Below are 15,706 nucleotides of genomic sequence, written 5' to 3' on the forward strand. Positions count from 1 at the left end.
GTCACCACACAACATCTACTCCAACTTACATCAACCAAAAAGAAGCAGAGCAATTGATTAAGTCTTGCTGGTTTGGTAGAAAAATTGATAAATGTTAAAAAGAATCACTCTAATGTGAAAAATCATCACAATTTACCCACAAAAGTTTCCATTAGGGTTGCAGGATTTTGTGTTGATGGTTGAAAATATTATTCAGTGACATCCAAAATGGCTACCTCATGCCCATAAACCAGGCACCATTTTATGTCTTTTAAGTATTAACTATTCAAAAGAAATCTATAGACCTCTTTCTTTTTTTCCTTTTTCTCCTCCTCCATCTGCTCTCTGAGCTGACCTCTCTTCTTCCTTTATTTCCACTCTCCTCGCTGTCTTCTCTCTTTTTACCCCTTTCCCCTCTCCTCCTCACCCTCTCTGTCTCTGTCCTTCTCTCTCTAAGCTGTTTAACCCCATTTGTCTCCCTCCCTCTCCTTCTTCGATGCCCTTGGGCCTCTGTCTTTAGTGACAGTGTCTCTCCTTCCAGTTTCTCTGCTGACTATTCTTTTTTTTCTGTCTATACAACAACTATAGCCATCCACAACTATAGCCATCCTGCCCAGTAGTCATAGTACTTCATACTACACTGCCTCAGTAATAATATGGAAATAAACATATATTTGGTGCTTGTTGAATAAAGTGACTCTGGTTCCTGTTGTCTGCAGGTTCAGTACAGTGAGATGAGAGGCAGCAAGAAGAAGAAGATCTCGTAGACCAGAGAAGGAGGACGGTACATAAATGGGACCGAATGCTGCTGTTTGTGCGCTTTCTACCCGAGAACCCCAGATGATGTGGACACTGCTGGAGGACTGCACAGTCTCACTTTTTGTCAGTTGTGGGGTGTGCGGTAGGTGTGAATCTTAATTCACTGTGGTGATACACAGCTCGGCCCCGCTCATATCCACCAGCACCTAAAGACTTTCCAACCAAAGAGGTCCATAATGAGGACTATGCAGATGAAACTTTACCACATTTTGTAACATGTTTTAATAATGTGTCTGTCTGTGCATTTCTGGACCAATTTGTAATAATATTTCTAAAGATTGTAAGTGTTTTGTTGTATGTACAGTTTATTCTTTTAGATTTTAAATCAAAAGCTGCTTATTTTATACCCTTGACCCTAAGATGTTTCCCCCTGAAAGTGTTTTACAATTGAAACCAGCAGTTTATATTTTGCTAAATGTACATGTTTGGAACATAACATTTGTGTGCATACTTTAATATAATCAACGGTGGTAGATATGAAGACTTTTATCCTAAAATTGATTATCCTCCATTGGAATAAAACAAGAAAACAATTTGCTGGGATAAAAGTAAATCTCATTATGGGTTACTTATAAAATTAGGAGTCATCATGAGATGTTTTCTTAAAACAATAATTTTAATGTCTTTTGTGGTTTTAATGACTTTCAGGTAATAATTGCTTTTCCAAAATGCACTTAAAGTGTGTTTTGAAATTGAGTGTTTCACATAAACAGCAACATATCCAAAGTTGGTAGCAAATATTATGCAACATATTCAAATTTTTCTTAAAATTCCATTTGAAAATGGATCAAGAGCTATGTGCATATAATATTGACTGACTCTTTTTACTTCAGCATGAAAATATGGACTTACTTTTATATGTAAAGATCAGTGCCTGCATTTAGTTCTAGACTTTCATTCATCCCACATAGAAGATGCATTGTCCTTTATGTTGTGTTTTACCTTTTGCTTGTGAGTGGATCTGTTCACACTCAACTTTATTTATTAATGAGAATCACTGATGAAGACTCTCTGTCTGTCACTTCTAACGGCATTAAATGCACACAATCTCACAGTGTAGCATCTTTTATCTGCCTGTGTGTCTCAGCTCTGTGCTGCGTCTCTTTGAATTCCCCTGCACGGCGCACTCATCCTCTCCGTGCTCCCGTGCTGCAGGATTGTGGGCGTCTAACAGCCCCTCTCTTCATTAGGCTTTCATGAAGTGAGGCGAGGCTGTATGAGACCTCACCAGCACCCGGGCTCTCCGCTGTGTTGATGGCCCTTGGGCGTCGCCACGAGCAGGAGAACCTCAGCGACCTCCTCTCAGCTGCTGTGACGAGACGCCTGCAGCCAGCATCCTATCAAGCACAGCAGCCACACAAACCTCCGGTACCGGGCTGCACACCGCTCAGGAGCAGGAGGATTTTAAAACCAGCCACAAGCAACACCAGCCGCACCAATTTAGGGATTGGAGAATTGGAATAGTTAAGATGTTGGCGTTCAGAGTAATACCCTGGGATTTATGGCTTTTGAGTCAGAGCGCGTGGGCTCACAGTCAGCAGACTCTTAAATGAGAAATGAGTGAAATTAGAGGAAAGCTGCTCTCATGAAATACAATAAGAATCCCCTAATTTTGTGTTAAATGCTATATATGAAAAATTAAATGATTGACCTAATTAGATATGTAAGATGTCTGCATTCTGAACATACTGTAACCCTACAATTGATTTCTATTAACTCTATTAACATTGGATGTTTGAGAATTACATGAAATAACACCTCCTTTAGAGAATAAACTGAAAATCCTTGAACTGCTTTATGCGATGCACACATAATATCCTACACCATCTAAAACCATTTGATGATTTGTCCAATTGTCTGGAGGACAGAGGGTGTGGAGAATGTGGCAGACGATGACCTGTGTACCTCTTCATCTAGTTATAATGTTGACTTAGGTATTCAATATTAATAACCCGCTGTCAAGGACACTGGAAGGACATCTCAATTTGACACTTATAGGCTCAGCGTGAATATGTATAGGGAGCGAGACGCTTCAGAATTACCAAGTAAAATCACGGTTCACACGCGGGGACTAATGTGATGTGGCACATGCATTCTGATGAGCCACAAATACAGCGGCTGATCGGTCTCAAAAGACTTGTTAGAACTCGAAATCGGACCTGAGAACAGCAAGCTGTGCCTCTGTGTGTGTGTGTGTGTGTGTGTGTGTGTGTGTGTAGAGAGAGAGAGGCACTGCATATGGAGCTCTGTAGAGGGTGTGGATGTCCATTATTATCTATGAACAGTCTTTATTAACTCATTAATAACTACATTGTGTGTGTGGAAATGGGATGGTGGGGTCTAATAGGCAACATAATGTTTAACTGGTTCCCAACATAAAACATTAGATGCTGCAGATTCCACACTGACTGCGAGCTTGACAGGCTGGTTTCTGAGACGGCTCAATTTGTCTCCATTTCTGTGAGACTCTTCTTCCTGTGTATTATTTATGTTTGATGTTCATTTTCCTGGAAAAATAAGTGTACAAAATATAGCACGAGCACAAATAAAGTTAATGATGACACCGGTGGCTGATTGGTTCCCATTAAAACACTTTATTGTGATTATGTCATGATTTTCCAAAGCAGTGTGGTCAGATATTAATTTGCTTTCAGAACATTAGTCACATCCATTCACTCTTCCCATCATGTATTTCATGTTTTCCAAACATCAATCATCATTAGACATGCATAATTATCATGGAATTGCTCTCAGAAGAAGAATCATTGTCAGTTCCCGTTAAACTGCTTATGTGTTTTAATACTCCAAAATGATCAATTATTTCAAAGAAAATAAAACAATAAGTTCAAGATACTATCAGGGTTTTGGGAGAAATGCTTATTTGCTTTCTTGTTGAGAGATAGATTGATACCACTATAATGTCTGTATGCTAAATATAAGGCTGCAGCCAGCAGCTGGTTAGCTTAGTGCAAACTCTGGAAACAGGGAGAAACAGCTAGCCTGGCTCTGTCTTAAGGTTAAAAATCTGCCTTTAAGCAGCCCTAAGATCACTAATTAACGTGTTATATCACATTTAAAGTGTAAAAATAAAAAGTCTTGTCACTGTGAAGTGTCCAGGCCAGCCAATGAGTGGAGACTCCAGGAAGTCACTGCTCCCTGCCAAGAAATAGTAACTCCCATAAAAACACTTGAGATATATTGTGTTAATTAGTGATCATTAGAGGTGTTTGTAGGTGTTTGGACAGAGCCAGGCTGGCTGTTTCCCTATTTCTAGTCTTTATAGAGAGTGCTATCAATCTTCTAGTTTAACTCTTGGCAAGTAAGCAAACAAGCGTATTTCCCAAAATGTCTGACTATTCCTTTAAAAAGACCAGTCTATAGAGGTCTCATTACAGTCTTACAGCACCAACTTATCTACAATCAACCATTTTGCCGTAATAAGTGTCAAAATGTTTGATTTCTCACAATTCTTTTATCCTCATTCAACAACATTCATTAGTCTTATGTAGTCTCAGTAATGAGCTTGATTTTGACCATGTGGACACCCCACCACTCCCCACAGTGCTAACAATCCTTCAGGGAGTCTGGGCTCAGGTAAATCACAGAACCCGTGTGTACAGGCTTTGCTGCTGCCCAGAGGCTGTGGGGTGACCATGTTGTCCCTGAGCAGGCCAACATCAAAGCCCTTGATCCAAAAGAGCCTGAGGCAACGAACAGCCGACAGCTCTAATTGACAGAGGAGATGCAAAATGATTTCGTGAGAAAGACAGGCACACTGATATTAAGTTAGCCTTTTGTTTGTTTTACTATATTTTTTGTTTCAGACTCCTCGATCAGTAAATCCTGACTACTGAGGTTTTTTGTCAACTATCTTTCACTTAGAATCACACAAGGTGAGGTGTAAATGTGTAAAACACTCAGGGAGACACACAGTACATATTGACTGAATATCTGTATAGGACAGCAGAGCTCATACTTCCATACATGAAAATGGAACAGTCACTGTAATATTTTCATGTTTGTTGCCATATTTAAATCTTTTGTAGTGTTTATATTTGTCTATAGCTTTTGCTCTTTGCAACTGACAAGCTCCATTGATCCTCAAGATGTGTGTGATGATATTATTTAATTATACCAAACCACTTGAAAATGTACGCATGTCCTGAGTTGTGAAAATAAACATACACAAAAGCTAAATTCCTGATCATGGCATCAAGATTTAAAGGATAAGAATGGCATAAAATTACATCTTTGTTACTCTCATCAAATCCCATGAAAAGACCAAAACCAACGATGCATTAATCTCAATACTTGCAGACTGTGGCACTCAGCCCAAAGCCCTTTTGCTCCTTCTGAAGGTGTAAATCTTAAAGAATGGGTCACACATACAAAGTTTTATTTTCTTAAAAGACTCAGTTGCTTCCTAAAACAGCTAAGAACTGTAGTTTGTTGCAAAGGTCACTCAAGCCGGAGTAAATAGTGTGTTTGTTGGAAACTATTTTCAGCTTTGGATTAGTCCACATTTAGTGCACTAGTGGTTATTCCCAGCAGAAGAACGGTGTGTGTGGGATCAAGTCAAAATAAACTACTATGTGTGTGTTCATGATAATGAAGGTACATGTCAACCAGTGCAGCAATGTGACTCACTGGTGTGTTAGTTAGATAGTTTTGGACAACAGTGGAGGTCTATGGCACAGAGGAATAAGATATATTAGGCTATGGATGCACAGACAATACTTGTTTGATCAATTCTTTGTTGGTTTTGGTCTTTTTGTGGAATTTGTTTACATCAAGAAAATACAGAATATCACCAAACTTAAACCTGCAGTGCACAACTTTTGCATATAAATGAACATCTGTTACATTCAAGCTATTGCCAAACAAGTTCACACAATGCTGTTTAAGCCTCTCACTGCCAGGTAAATCTCTCTGTATTTCACAGTATACAGAGTTTTTAAATCTGGTGTTGGTGGCGACATTCCCACTCTGGCTGGATGAATGCATAGTGTACATGCTGTATGGGCAGAGTATGCACACCAAGACTACTGGTGGCCAAATGGCTAACTTTGGGTTAGCCCTCTGCTAACTTGGATGGGGATAAAATAATGTTATCATACGGCTCTTCTAGACTTTCCAAATCTTATCAGACTGAATGGATCTAATTCTGATAGTGTGACAAGTCATTTCGTACGGGTTGTGTGACGCTCAAAACAATATCTCCACCGTTTTACAGCTGCAACAGTAACAACAGAGTAGGGTATGGCAGAGCCTATGATGTAAGCACGTGTCAACAGTGTTTTTGTAATTACTCTCACTGCCAGAAGGGGGAGACAAAAGTTCCACACTGCAAATTTAAGGTTTAAGTGAAATAAGTAACGTAATTTCTATAAGCAAAAATAGATAAAATAGCAACGGAGACAAAATATATTTTACTTTACTTTTATTATAGTTCCCAGTCAAATTACACATAACAGGTTTCACAGAGTCATTGATTTAATCCTAGATTCTACAATATAACTGAAACTTGCATTTGGCACCGAGCTCATTTGGTTTACTAAATAATATCTTTGGCTGTCAAGGGTTCAGCAGTGTTGTTAGCAGCTGTAGAGCCTGTTGATCCTCTTGATGTCCCACTGGGACATGCCCTTCCTCTGGCCGATCTGGACATTGGCGTTGGGGATGGGAGTGATGGAGTCCCTGCCGTACTGGATGGAGAAGGCTGTTCTTCCATAGTGCATGATGGAGGAGTAGTCGTAAGGAGTGTTCAGGTTGTTGGTGTTCTGCTTGTAGAAGTTGTAGGCCATCCGCGGGTCGATGTTCTCCCAATTGATCCTGACGTAGCTGTCACGGTCGCTCCTGGTCTGCTCGTGCTGGAAGCCCAGAGCGTGGTTGATCTCGTGCTGGATGATGCCGTGGTAGAGGCAGCCCTGCCTGTTGAGAGAGAGCTCCTGTCTGCCTCCTGTTCTTCCCAGAGCTGAGAAACATCCTGCTTTGTTCTCAATGCTGATGTAGTCATACTGGTTCTGACGAGGGACGAAGCGGAGGCAGGTTCTGCTGTGGAAGGCCTTCATGGCGTTCTGGATCTTCTGCCTCTCCCAGCTGGTGAACTGACTGCTTACAGTGAAGGGGATCATCACCTTGCCGTTGGAGCTTTTCCTCCACAAGCAGCTCTGGGACCAGCACGTCATGGCGTTTCTGGTTCTGGGAGCCAGCAGGTCTCCTTCCAGCAGGATCTCATCGGTGGCGTTGTTGGACATCAGAATTCTGGTGCTGATGTCAACAGTGTCGTCATCCTCTTCTTCACTTCCGTCCTCTTGGAGAGGATGTGCCTGAGAGAGGCCGAGCAGCAGCAGCAGCAGCAGGCTGACAGAGGGAGTCATCTTCAGCATGGGTCTGGTGTCAGTGGAACTTCTGTGGTGAGCTGCTCTGGAGAGACTCCTTGAAGCTTGATGTCTGACTCGGTTCAGTCCAGGGTCTTTATACTCTCCTCTACAGGTGTGTCTGCAGGAGGATTATGGGTTGGGGTCCACACTGTTAGGCCTAAATAAACCTCTGAAGTCTGACTCCACAGACAAACCTACTTTTTAAACATGGGATCTAATCCCTTCAAGTTTTCTTCCCCCATATTGTCCTTTTTGTGAGTGAGCTACACTGAGCCCTGCTGGTTTTATTTTGTCCTTGTATTACAAGTGTCTTTTACACAACCTTTACCAAAGTATATATGTTAAAAATTAAATTTATGTGACCCACATACTGTTTCTTCACTTTCTGATGACCTGTGTAATTGAAATCCCCTGTGCACTTTTTATGACAAGCTGTTAAAGTTGTAGCAAAAGCTGCATGTCCCTCTGTGGGGATGATAGACGGCCTATTGAAACTCTTGCATATGTAGAGGATGGTAATAGGTTCCTATGGGACATGTTGCTGTGGCCATGCCCAAGACAGCTCCCTAGTCAAAAAAAAAAAAAAAAAAAAGAATATTAAATTTCATGAAACAGACCAACCCATTGTACAAAACCATCATGGATGCCCCTCCATCAGGGACACTCACCAGTATATTTGGTTACTGATTCATGCTTGCTAATTTATTATGTGTTTTGATTGAATTCATTTTCTGTTAGTTTGATGCATCTGAGTTAAAACTTTAGCACCTTTATCTTCTCTAATTTTCTACTTTCCTTGAGGTTTTTTTTATTCAGAAATGAATGACAAAAGTGGTTTTCATTTCAATTCAGATTTCTGCCCTTATTCGACAACATATAGCTGTTTATCGATATTTAACTATGTACTGAGGATGGAATACATGTTCTTATCTTGTGAAAATATGGACTCTAATTTGTTCAATTTAATTATCACACATAAACCTACTACACCTCCCTTGAATCCTGGCCTCATATAAAGTGTAAAGATGAATTGTGAAAAGAATGTGTGTTTTCTCTCAAACGCCGCCCCCCCTCCTCTCAATCTCATCAGCCACCGTGATTAAGGTTTGGCATTGGGGATTGTGCTGTCTCTTTGGAGAGATATTTCAGCTGCATTTCTGACACTCTGAAAGGAGAGGAAGATAAAGGAGGCGTCGGGGAAAAAACTCCTTCCCGTTGTGTGAGTCCTAGAGAGGGCCTTGAACCCTGCCATTCACGCCTTTCTCTCCATCAGCTGAGTCTAATTGCCAGAGAGGACAGGAGACCCCAGGCCCGATCGTTCCTTATCCTCTTTAGCGCTTTCAGGCGAGTGAAAGGCGAGCTTCTGCTTTTGATCTTTTCTCTGATTCGCTTTTTCTTCTCTGTCATCCCTACCATCCTCTCCTCAGGAGTGACACCAGCTCCTTTCACTGCCTGCCCCCGTCTCCATCTGCCCAAAATAATGACCAAGGCCCAGGCATTATTAAACAGAGGTGGAGAAGGGAGGTCAGCACTGGGAGAGGGAGAGGGAGGTCTGGATGGGGACTCCAAACTTGTCTAAGGAGGGGTGCCCCTATTCCAAATCTACTCCGTAGCCTCTCTGTGTTCCCCTAGATTCACCCCTTACAGTTTTCATGGCCTTAGCCTGGAGAAAGCCCATTCTTTAACAGACCACGGACGTGAAGGCTCGTCCATTCCCAGAGGCGCTTCTACAATAAGACTCCAGGCTGGTTGAGACAATGGGGCCTGTGTGATCTCTCAGCCAGACTCAGGATGAGACGATGCCTTGCTTGCCAGTCCCATGGGAGGGTAGACCCAGTGGTCATTGTTGACAGCTAATGGACAGCATCTTTCCACTGGCAGGCCCCCCTGCAGACTGTGTCATTTTAGGTTGCTTAATAACAACACTCAGGCTGGACCGACGGAGGAATTCTATCAAGAACAGCAGTTTGTTTGCAGATGAAAATCATTCCCCTCACAAATCTCAAAAGCTAACACTGGGGGGTGATTGGATGAATGCAGCCAGCGAGCAAAGACAGCATTCAGCAAGGGGAAATTCAATATAACTTATAAAAAGAGAAACCGGTCATATATGTGAAAAGACCAGAATTAGAATCACTTCATTCAGCAGGAATAACGAAATTACAGGCATTTGTTGTTTTTTTTAACTCGAGCAGAGACATTCGGATAACCAATAATAGTGCAGAACACGTTGACACACAAGGTGCGGGACGATGCAAGATATCTAGAAGAAAAGACTACATATATCACTCTCCAATGACACTTTAAGTACATGCAGCATTTGTAAATGCAGAGCTTGTCTTTGCCCTGAGTCAGATTAGTCTTAGAGATGTAGGAACAGCGGGTCTCTAGTTTCCCCGAAAGGATGAAGTACATGCTGTCTGTTCACTTTTTACAATTATATACATATTTTATGTTCATATCATGTTGCTTTTTCAGTTTATTTGCACAAGTACTTTCACAGGACAAGTCCACTTTTAAATATATTGAAGGCACTGTGAGAGATACGGACACATGCATACTGGTTGGAAAGTGTTGGTGTCCTTGGTTGGCTGGTTTCAGACAGTTCATCATTAATACTGAGAGGCTGCAAGCCGAAAAGGACACATAACAAGGCTGAAGGGCAAATGTGTGGCATCATTTCCATTATATGTCGCCAAAATCCAAATAAAACAGAAAAGAAAACCATACTCCACCCAAAGCAAATTCAACAGACAAACATGTTTCTTTATATTTACTGTATCAAGTATTAATTGTAATGTTGTAACAGTTGTTAACAGCCATTAATGTCTGTGGTTACTCAGCAGTGATCAGGCCACATGAATTTTACAACAATTTTACATACTTCTATTATTTTCAGAAATACATATAAAACTTCAAAAAGTTACTGTCAAAATGCTTCTCCTCTTCCTGAAGCATTGAACACACAATTCACAATTTAATGCCTACAGACCTTTAAAAAACAGCTGAATATTTATATTAGAATCAATTTTTCTGACAGATGAAAGTGGATTGAAAACTCTCTGAAAGACTGAAATGGAAATTTCTTTTCTAAATATTTTTCTGGAATCATTGATCATACCTTAATACATCAATCACATCATATATCAAAGTTGTTTAATTTTAAGTGTATTTTTGAAATCAGAGACAAGTCAGAAATATATGTATATTTTCCAGTACCAGACTCAGCAGAAATGGATTTTTACAGGCACGTTCTTGTTGAACTGTCATTCTTTTCTATTTTACTGCACTACTGACAGTAAAAAATGGATGAATGAATTAGTGATAATGAGCATGAGTTGACATGATTTAAACCCATCAGAGCTACATAGCAGATAATACCTTAGTCAGCTAACGCACTGTGATGCCCTGGAAATACCTCCTGGAAATGTCTCTGAGTTGAGAAAAAGAGACTATAAGAGCAGTCTTATCTAAATTACTGTCAGGTGCTGCAGCAGTAAAGTGTTTATTTCATGTCCTGTCGGCTGGACAGAAAGAACTGAGTTGTATTTTTCTTCCTCTATTTTCTGTGTTTTTATTTTCTCAGTTCATTTTTGTCATGTGTGAGGGGCTCAGGCCAGAGTGTCATGGATCTTAGAGTGCGGGAGGAGCAGGGGAGATGGAGGGAGGGAGGAAAAGGGCAGAGTGTTAGGTCAGGCTGATAGAGATGTCAGCAGTGCTTCAGTAATCTTGTGACGCCCAAGAGAGCGGCAGCAAAAAAAAAAAAAAAAAAAAAAAAAGCAAAGAGCAGGACGACTGAAAGACCAGCGGCTTGGTGACAGCAGAAGCAGAGACCACCCCAACAACAGCAGCAGGGGATGCTGGGAGGGGAGGGAGGCTGGGATAGGATGGGGGAGGAGGGTGCTGTATGGGGTGTGTGAGGAGTGAAGCCGGGGGGGAACGCTGATCTTCAGTTACACATTATAGCTGATAGTTAACCCTCCTCCTCTCAGCAGTGTGTTAGAAAGAGAGTGAGAGAGTGGTGAGCCAGTTATCAACGCAGTGGAGGATTTAAGCCTTGTCTACCTCATTTAACATCTCCAACATGCTGGAGGTATTTATTGTGGTGCCAAATGTACCTAAAAGTACCTAATGAAAAACAATAACACACACTCATTCCACTGGAGGCCTTAAAAATAAGGGAAATGATGCATTTCAGAAAAAAATAATCCAAAAGACTTTAGACAATAATGCACCTTTCTTTTCTGTGTGACTTCTGATTTGCTTTATGTACATTATTATATATGGAATTTGATTATATTTCGCAATGTGAATAGTAATTATAAAGCATTCCTCTACACACCTCTACACATACTGATACACACTGTATACGCAGCCTTTGTGTCTGTCATAAAGATTTAACCTGGTAACAGAAACGGTGCCATGTTATGTATTTGGCCGTAAAAGTTGAGTTTTCGGAGTCGGGTGTACTGTTTAATGGGTGACCCACTAATGAAATGTGATTCAGTTGGTAGATGGATATCTGCAGTGAAATATCTCTTCCCGCCCGCAGCCCAGACGTCGCCTTCTGCTCGCCCCTGCTGTAAAGTGTGATTTGCGGTGTTTGGCCTTTTGTCTGGGACAATTATGTTCACCATTAACAAGCTTTCCTCTGTTATTGTTCATATCAATTAGAAGTGGACGGTAATTTGAGCTGATGGTGGAGACGGTGCTGAGAGATGTAGTGGTGATGTTGTGGGGGTATGGGTGGAAATTAATGCCACAAAGAAGGAGAACTGGTTCTTTCTTTTTCTTTTTCCTTTTTTTTTTTTTTTTTTTTTTTGTCCAGTGTTTTTGTGGCAGCATGTGGATTGCAGCAACATTCCTCTGTATTTTCTCTCTCTCCAAGGCTAAGTTCAGACATAGAGTGTCAAAAAAAACAGCCTCCTTATTAATTTCAGTGACACCACTGCATTGGCACAATCATTAACAGTTTACAGTTTTGTCCAGCAAAGAAGTTCAGCCTGGCTCACCTTTAGCCACAAAGCAGTGCAGCATCATCTGCAGGGCCAGATTAAACTCCTAGTATGGCCCGGGACAAAAAAATGAGCAGTGGGCCACGATCAACCCCCTGTTATGTTCTGTATGTGGTTTCTATGCTAGAATACTACTGTTCCCCAGCTTCATTGTGTGTTTATTTTGAAATATGCACAATGTACAATTAAATATCAACTGGAAAAATACCCCTCTATAGGACAGGACCTCAAGATAAAAATTCAGGCACCACTTAAAAGCCCTTCCCATTTCTGTTCATATTGTGCTTTTGTTGTGTATATTACCAAACAAATTTGCAATCGAATCACCACAAACCAACTGCCACACAGTGAAGCTGAGGCTTTTGGAGTCCCTTCATGTCAGGGAAGTGTCCCTCTTTGCCTGGTTGATAATCCAGACTTGGTTTTATGGCAACCAGTTGCACTGACCAATCAAATGTGCTCAAGACATATTTCTGCTAGATAACTTTGTACCATGAGGTCATTTTACTGCCTAGTGATCGTAGAGGAGGAGGATGAAATCATTGTCAACAAGATGACTTTCCAGAGTTGCAGAATCCTGCTAGTGCTATAGACCACAGTTCAATGTTTTGATCACTAATAACCCTTCAAACTCAGAGATATATTACTCAAACTGGACTTATTCATGGATGATGGCATTAATAACACCTCATACATGGGCAACATTCCAGTGCTGAAACCTGCTTCTGCCTCCTCCTCTGCCTACTCTGTCCTCTTTGTCTGAGCTGCAGAGAGGGCTGCAGGATGCCCATCAGTGGCATGGCTCAGATAATGACTTATTGATAGCAGAGGATGCTGGGTGCCCCGTGTATATTAGCGTGACGCCAGCTGGTCGCAGTACCGCTGCCTCACCACCCACAGCATTGCTAATGCTATTACCTGTAGATGGCCTGTACAGAGAGGTCGCTCTGCTGTCATTTGTATCCCTATTTATACATCTTAATCGTGTCACGAAATGGTTTGGTTGGTTTAGTCAAGCAACAATGCAGCCTGTAATTGTTTTTTATTTTTTCAGAGACATGAATTATTTAAATTCTGAAAAAAAGCAAAGTGCATCTCATCTTTTTTGCCACCAAAATGTAAAATATCCTAAATAAAAGAAAGATCTCTTGCACGATTTTCAGCTTGAAGCTCACATTATACTGTTGATATCTTTGTGTGACTTTTCATTTTACATGGTGCACTGACTGTAGGCTTTGGTCAGTGTGATAGATTTATTTTTTAGAAATAGAATTGAATTATCAGACATGAAGCGTACAAAGCAAATATCAGCTTAATGGGAACATTGGTGAATCTACAAAAGATATATTTATATTTTATAATTATTTATATGTATATTTATATGTATATAGATATGGCTTACAAATAAATTCTTCCCAATCTTTTCTCTCACAATGATAAAAACAACAAAGCAAACATGGACACATTGGAACTAAGCAGGAGACTTCCCAGATGTTACCCTGTTGACGTCCTTGTACACTGGGATGAAAAACATTTCTAACTCAGCCAAAGACATAATTCTGGCGTATCAAAGGAGCTTGGGAGGGGGAGGGAGGTTGCTAGATTCCCAGCATGTCCACATATGACAGTCCTTCACTCAGGGTTGGCCGACGCAGCGACATTGTGCGCCTGTCATAGCTGCCCTTCAACAGCAGATGAAGCTGTCAGCAGGACGATGACTTTATTCTGACAGCTGCTCCACCCTCTCTCTTCAGAGCGTTGCAAATAAATATGTTGGGTTTCAAAGCTGCCAAGGCAGACGTTGGACAGTGGGTCACAGGGCCAAACACAGAGCAAAAGCATTCCCTTCCCCTCGTAACCTGTTCTCAATGAGCCTGGTCACCTCACCAGGGCACCCATTCACTGTGAGCCATCCAAAGGGCCCCAGGGCCCCAGATCTCACACACTGCCCGCCGGGGGAGTTCTGTGAGCCTCTCTCACTCTCTGACAGCCATCACTCTCTCCCTCTATCTCTCTCCCTCTTTTCTCAGTGTGTCTGTGTGCTTGCCACATTGGAGAGCCAAAAATATCCTCAGCACAGAGAAACAGCGAGTACACCAAACAGTTCAAACCATTTTTGACAGAATGCGGTAAAATGACTTCTCCCTACTGACTCAGTGTGAAAAGGAATATTTATTTATAAAGTTTTTGTTGATGATGAATTCAAAATTTCATCATTAGATGAAAACATGCAGGTAACAGTAAAGCACTGGGTTGTGTTTTGCTGTTTGAATCGAGATGACAGACCATCTGCAGTGTGATCTCTTCTGGATCTTCCTTTTCCTCTCACCTCCTCTCTTTTTCATTTGTGCAGAGCACAAAATCCGTCATCTTCTCTTACTGAACTTTATTCCAAAAGTATTTTATTTTTTAATAAGGGGTTTCACATACATACAGGTATTAAAATAAATAAAATTTAGTAAGGATTGCAACATTTTCATTCATCTTAAATCAAGAAAAATGTTTGCTAATCTGTAGCTGTTATTTACAGTAATGGAGATCAATTATGTCGATTTTATTTTGCTCTTCTACAGAGTTCATGTGTTGCATCAGAGTAAGATTTATGTTTATTTATCCCCCCAAAATACTGTGCTGGTGTTTAAATGATTGAAAACATTGTAGTTTGTCTAATTCGTTCTTTCTTTCTTTCTTTCTTTCTTTCTTTCTTTCTTTCTTTCTTTCTTTCTTTCTTCTATTTTTAATCACATCAGTGTACACTTAACAAGATTTTTATACCAAATATAAGCTACGATTTGTGACAACATAATACACATTCCATGATTGAAGGAGCAGGGGGAAGAAAAAATCTTATAATCTTATAACTACATTTTAAATACTCCAATACTCAAAGAGCTTTTATCCTCTACAGTCCTGTATGTGTGGCCTGCTGGTCTGGTGGTCCTGTGTATCCTGTGCAGTGTATCAGTGAGTTAGTATGTTAGTAAAAGGAGAAACACGGCAGTGCTGAAGGGTCGAAGACTGATGGTGGAAAATAAAAGTGGGAAAATACTAAGAATGTTGGAGTATTTGTCAGAGGTTAACAATATACATCAGGCTTTTACTTTTTTTTTTGTTGTTGCTTAAATCAGTGTGCTCAACCCAACCCACGTTCCACTGTTTAATTTCAAAGTACGCGATTTTCAACCCAAACATCTCATAATCTGTTATTTAAGCATGCTGTTTCCTCTGAGGGAGAACAAGGTCTGTCAGGCTGTGATGCAGAGGACAAAAACTTCTATATCTAGCTCAGAGCAGTACATCTAAAGACATCTAAAGACATCTGAAGACATCTGAAGACATCTGAAGACATCTGAAGATCTGAGATTCTGTTTGCCTGAAACTTTTTTTTGCAACCCCAAAATATATTAAAGTATTTCACAGATGATGTCGGGTATCATAATATAAAGAGAAGTGGACAGAATATGATTGCTAATGCCTATAATCAGTAAGCGAATATTTAGCATTACAACA

At 40.7% G+C, this 15,706-nt stretch overlaps 2 protein-coding genes across 6 annotated transcripts in view; one reads left to right on the forward strand and one right to left on the reverse strand.

Annotated features, from left to right (window-relative positions):
* The window catches only part of LOC121893881 (multiple C2 and transmembrane domain-containing protein 2-like), a 38,875-nt gene extending 37,008 nt beyond the window's left edge, over positions 1-1,867 (forward strand). For all 5 annotated transcript variants that reach the window (XM_042406051.1, XM_042406023.1, XM_042406042.1 and 2 more), the window contains one exon: positions 699-1,867. In XM_042406051.1, the coding sequence (XP_042261985.1) occupies positions 699-746 (48 nt within the window). In that variant the 3' untranslated portion in view covers positions 747-1,867. The remainder of the gene's footprint in view (positions 1-698) is intronic.
* Positions 1,868-6,285: 4,418 nt separating this feature from the next.
* Positions 6,286-7,356, reverse strand: LOC121897828 (high choriolytic enzyme 1-like). The gene has a single exon (XM_042412564.1). The coding sequence runs from the start codon at positions 7,185-7,187 to the stop codon at positions 6,393-6,395; it is 795 nt and encodes a 264-aa protein (XP_042268498.1). The 5' UTR covers positions 7,188-7,356; the 3' UTR covers positions 6,286-6,392.
* Positions 7,357-15,706: the final 8,350 nt, after the last annotated feature.

This window comes from Thunnus maccoyii, chromosome 1 (genome assembly GCF_910596095.1).
Source record: "Thunnus maccoyii chromosome 1, fThuMac1.1, whole genome shotgun sequence".
Lineage (NCBI taxonomy): Eukaryota > Metazoa > Chordata > Actinopteri > Scombriformes > Scombridae > Thunnus > Thunnus maccoyii.

What these genes read in the sequence shown, in the direction of transcription:
- LOC121897828 (XM_042412564.1), bottom strand. Translation starts at nt 7,187, where the DNA reads ATGCTGAAGATGACTCCCTCTGTCAGCCTGCTGCTGCTGCTGCTGCTC.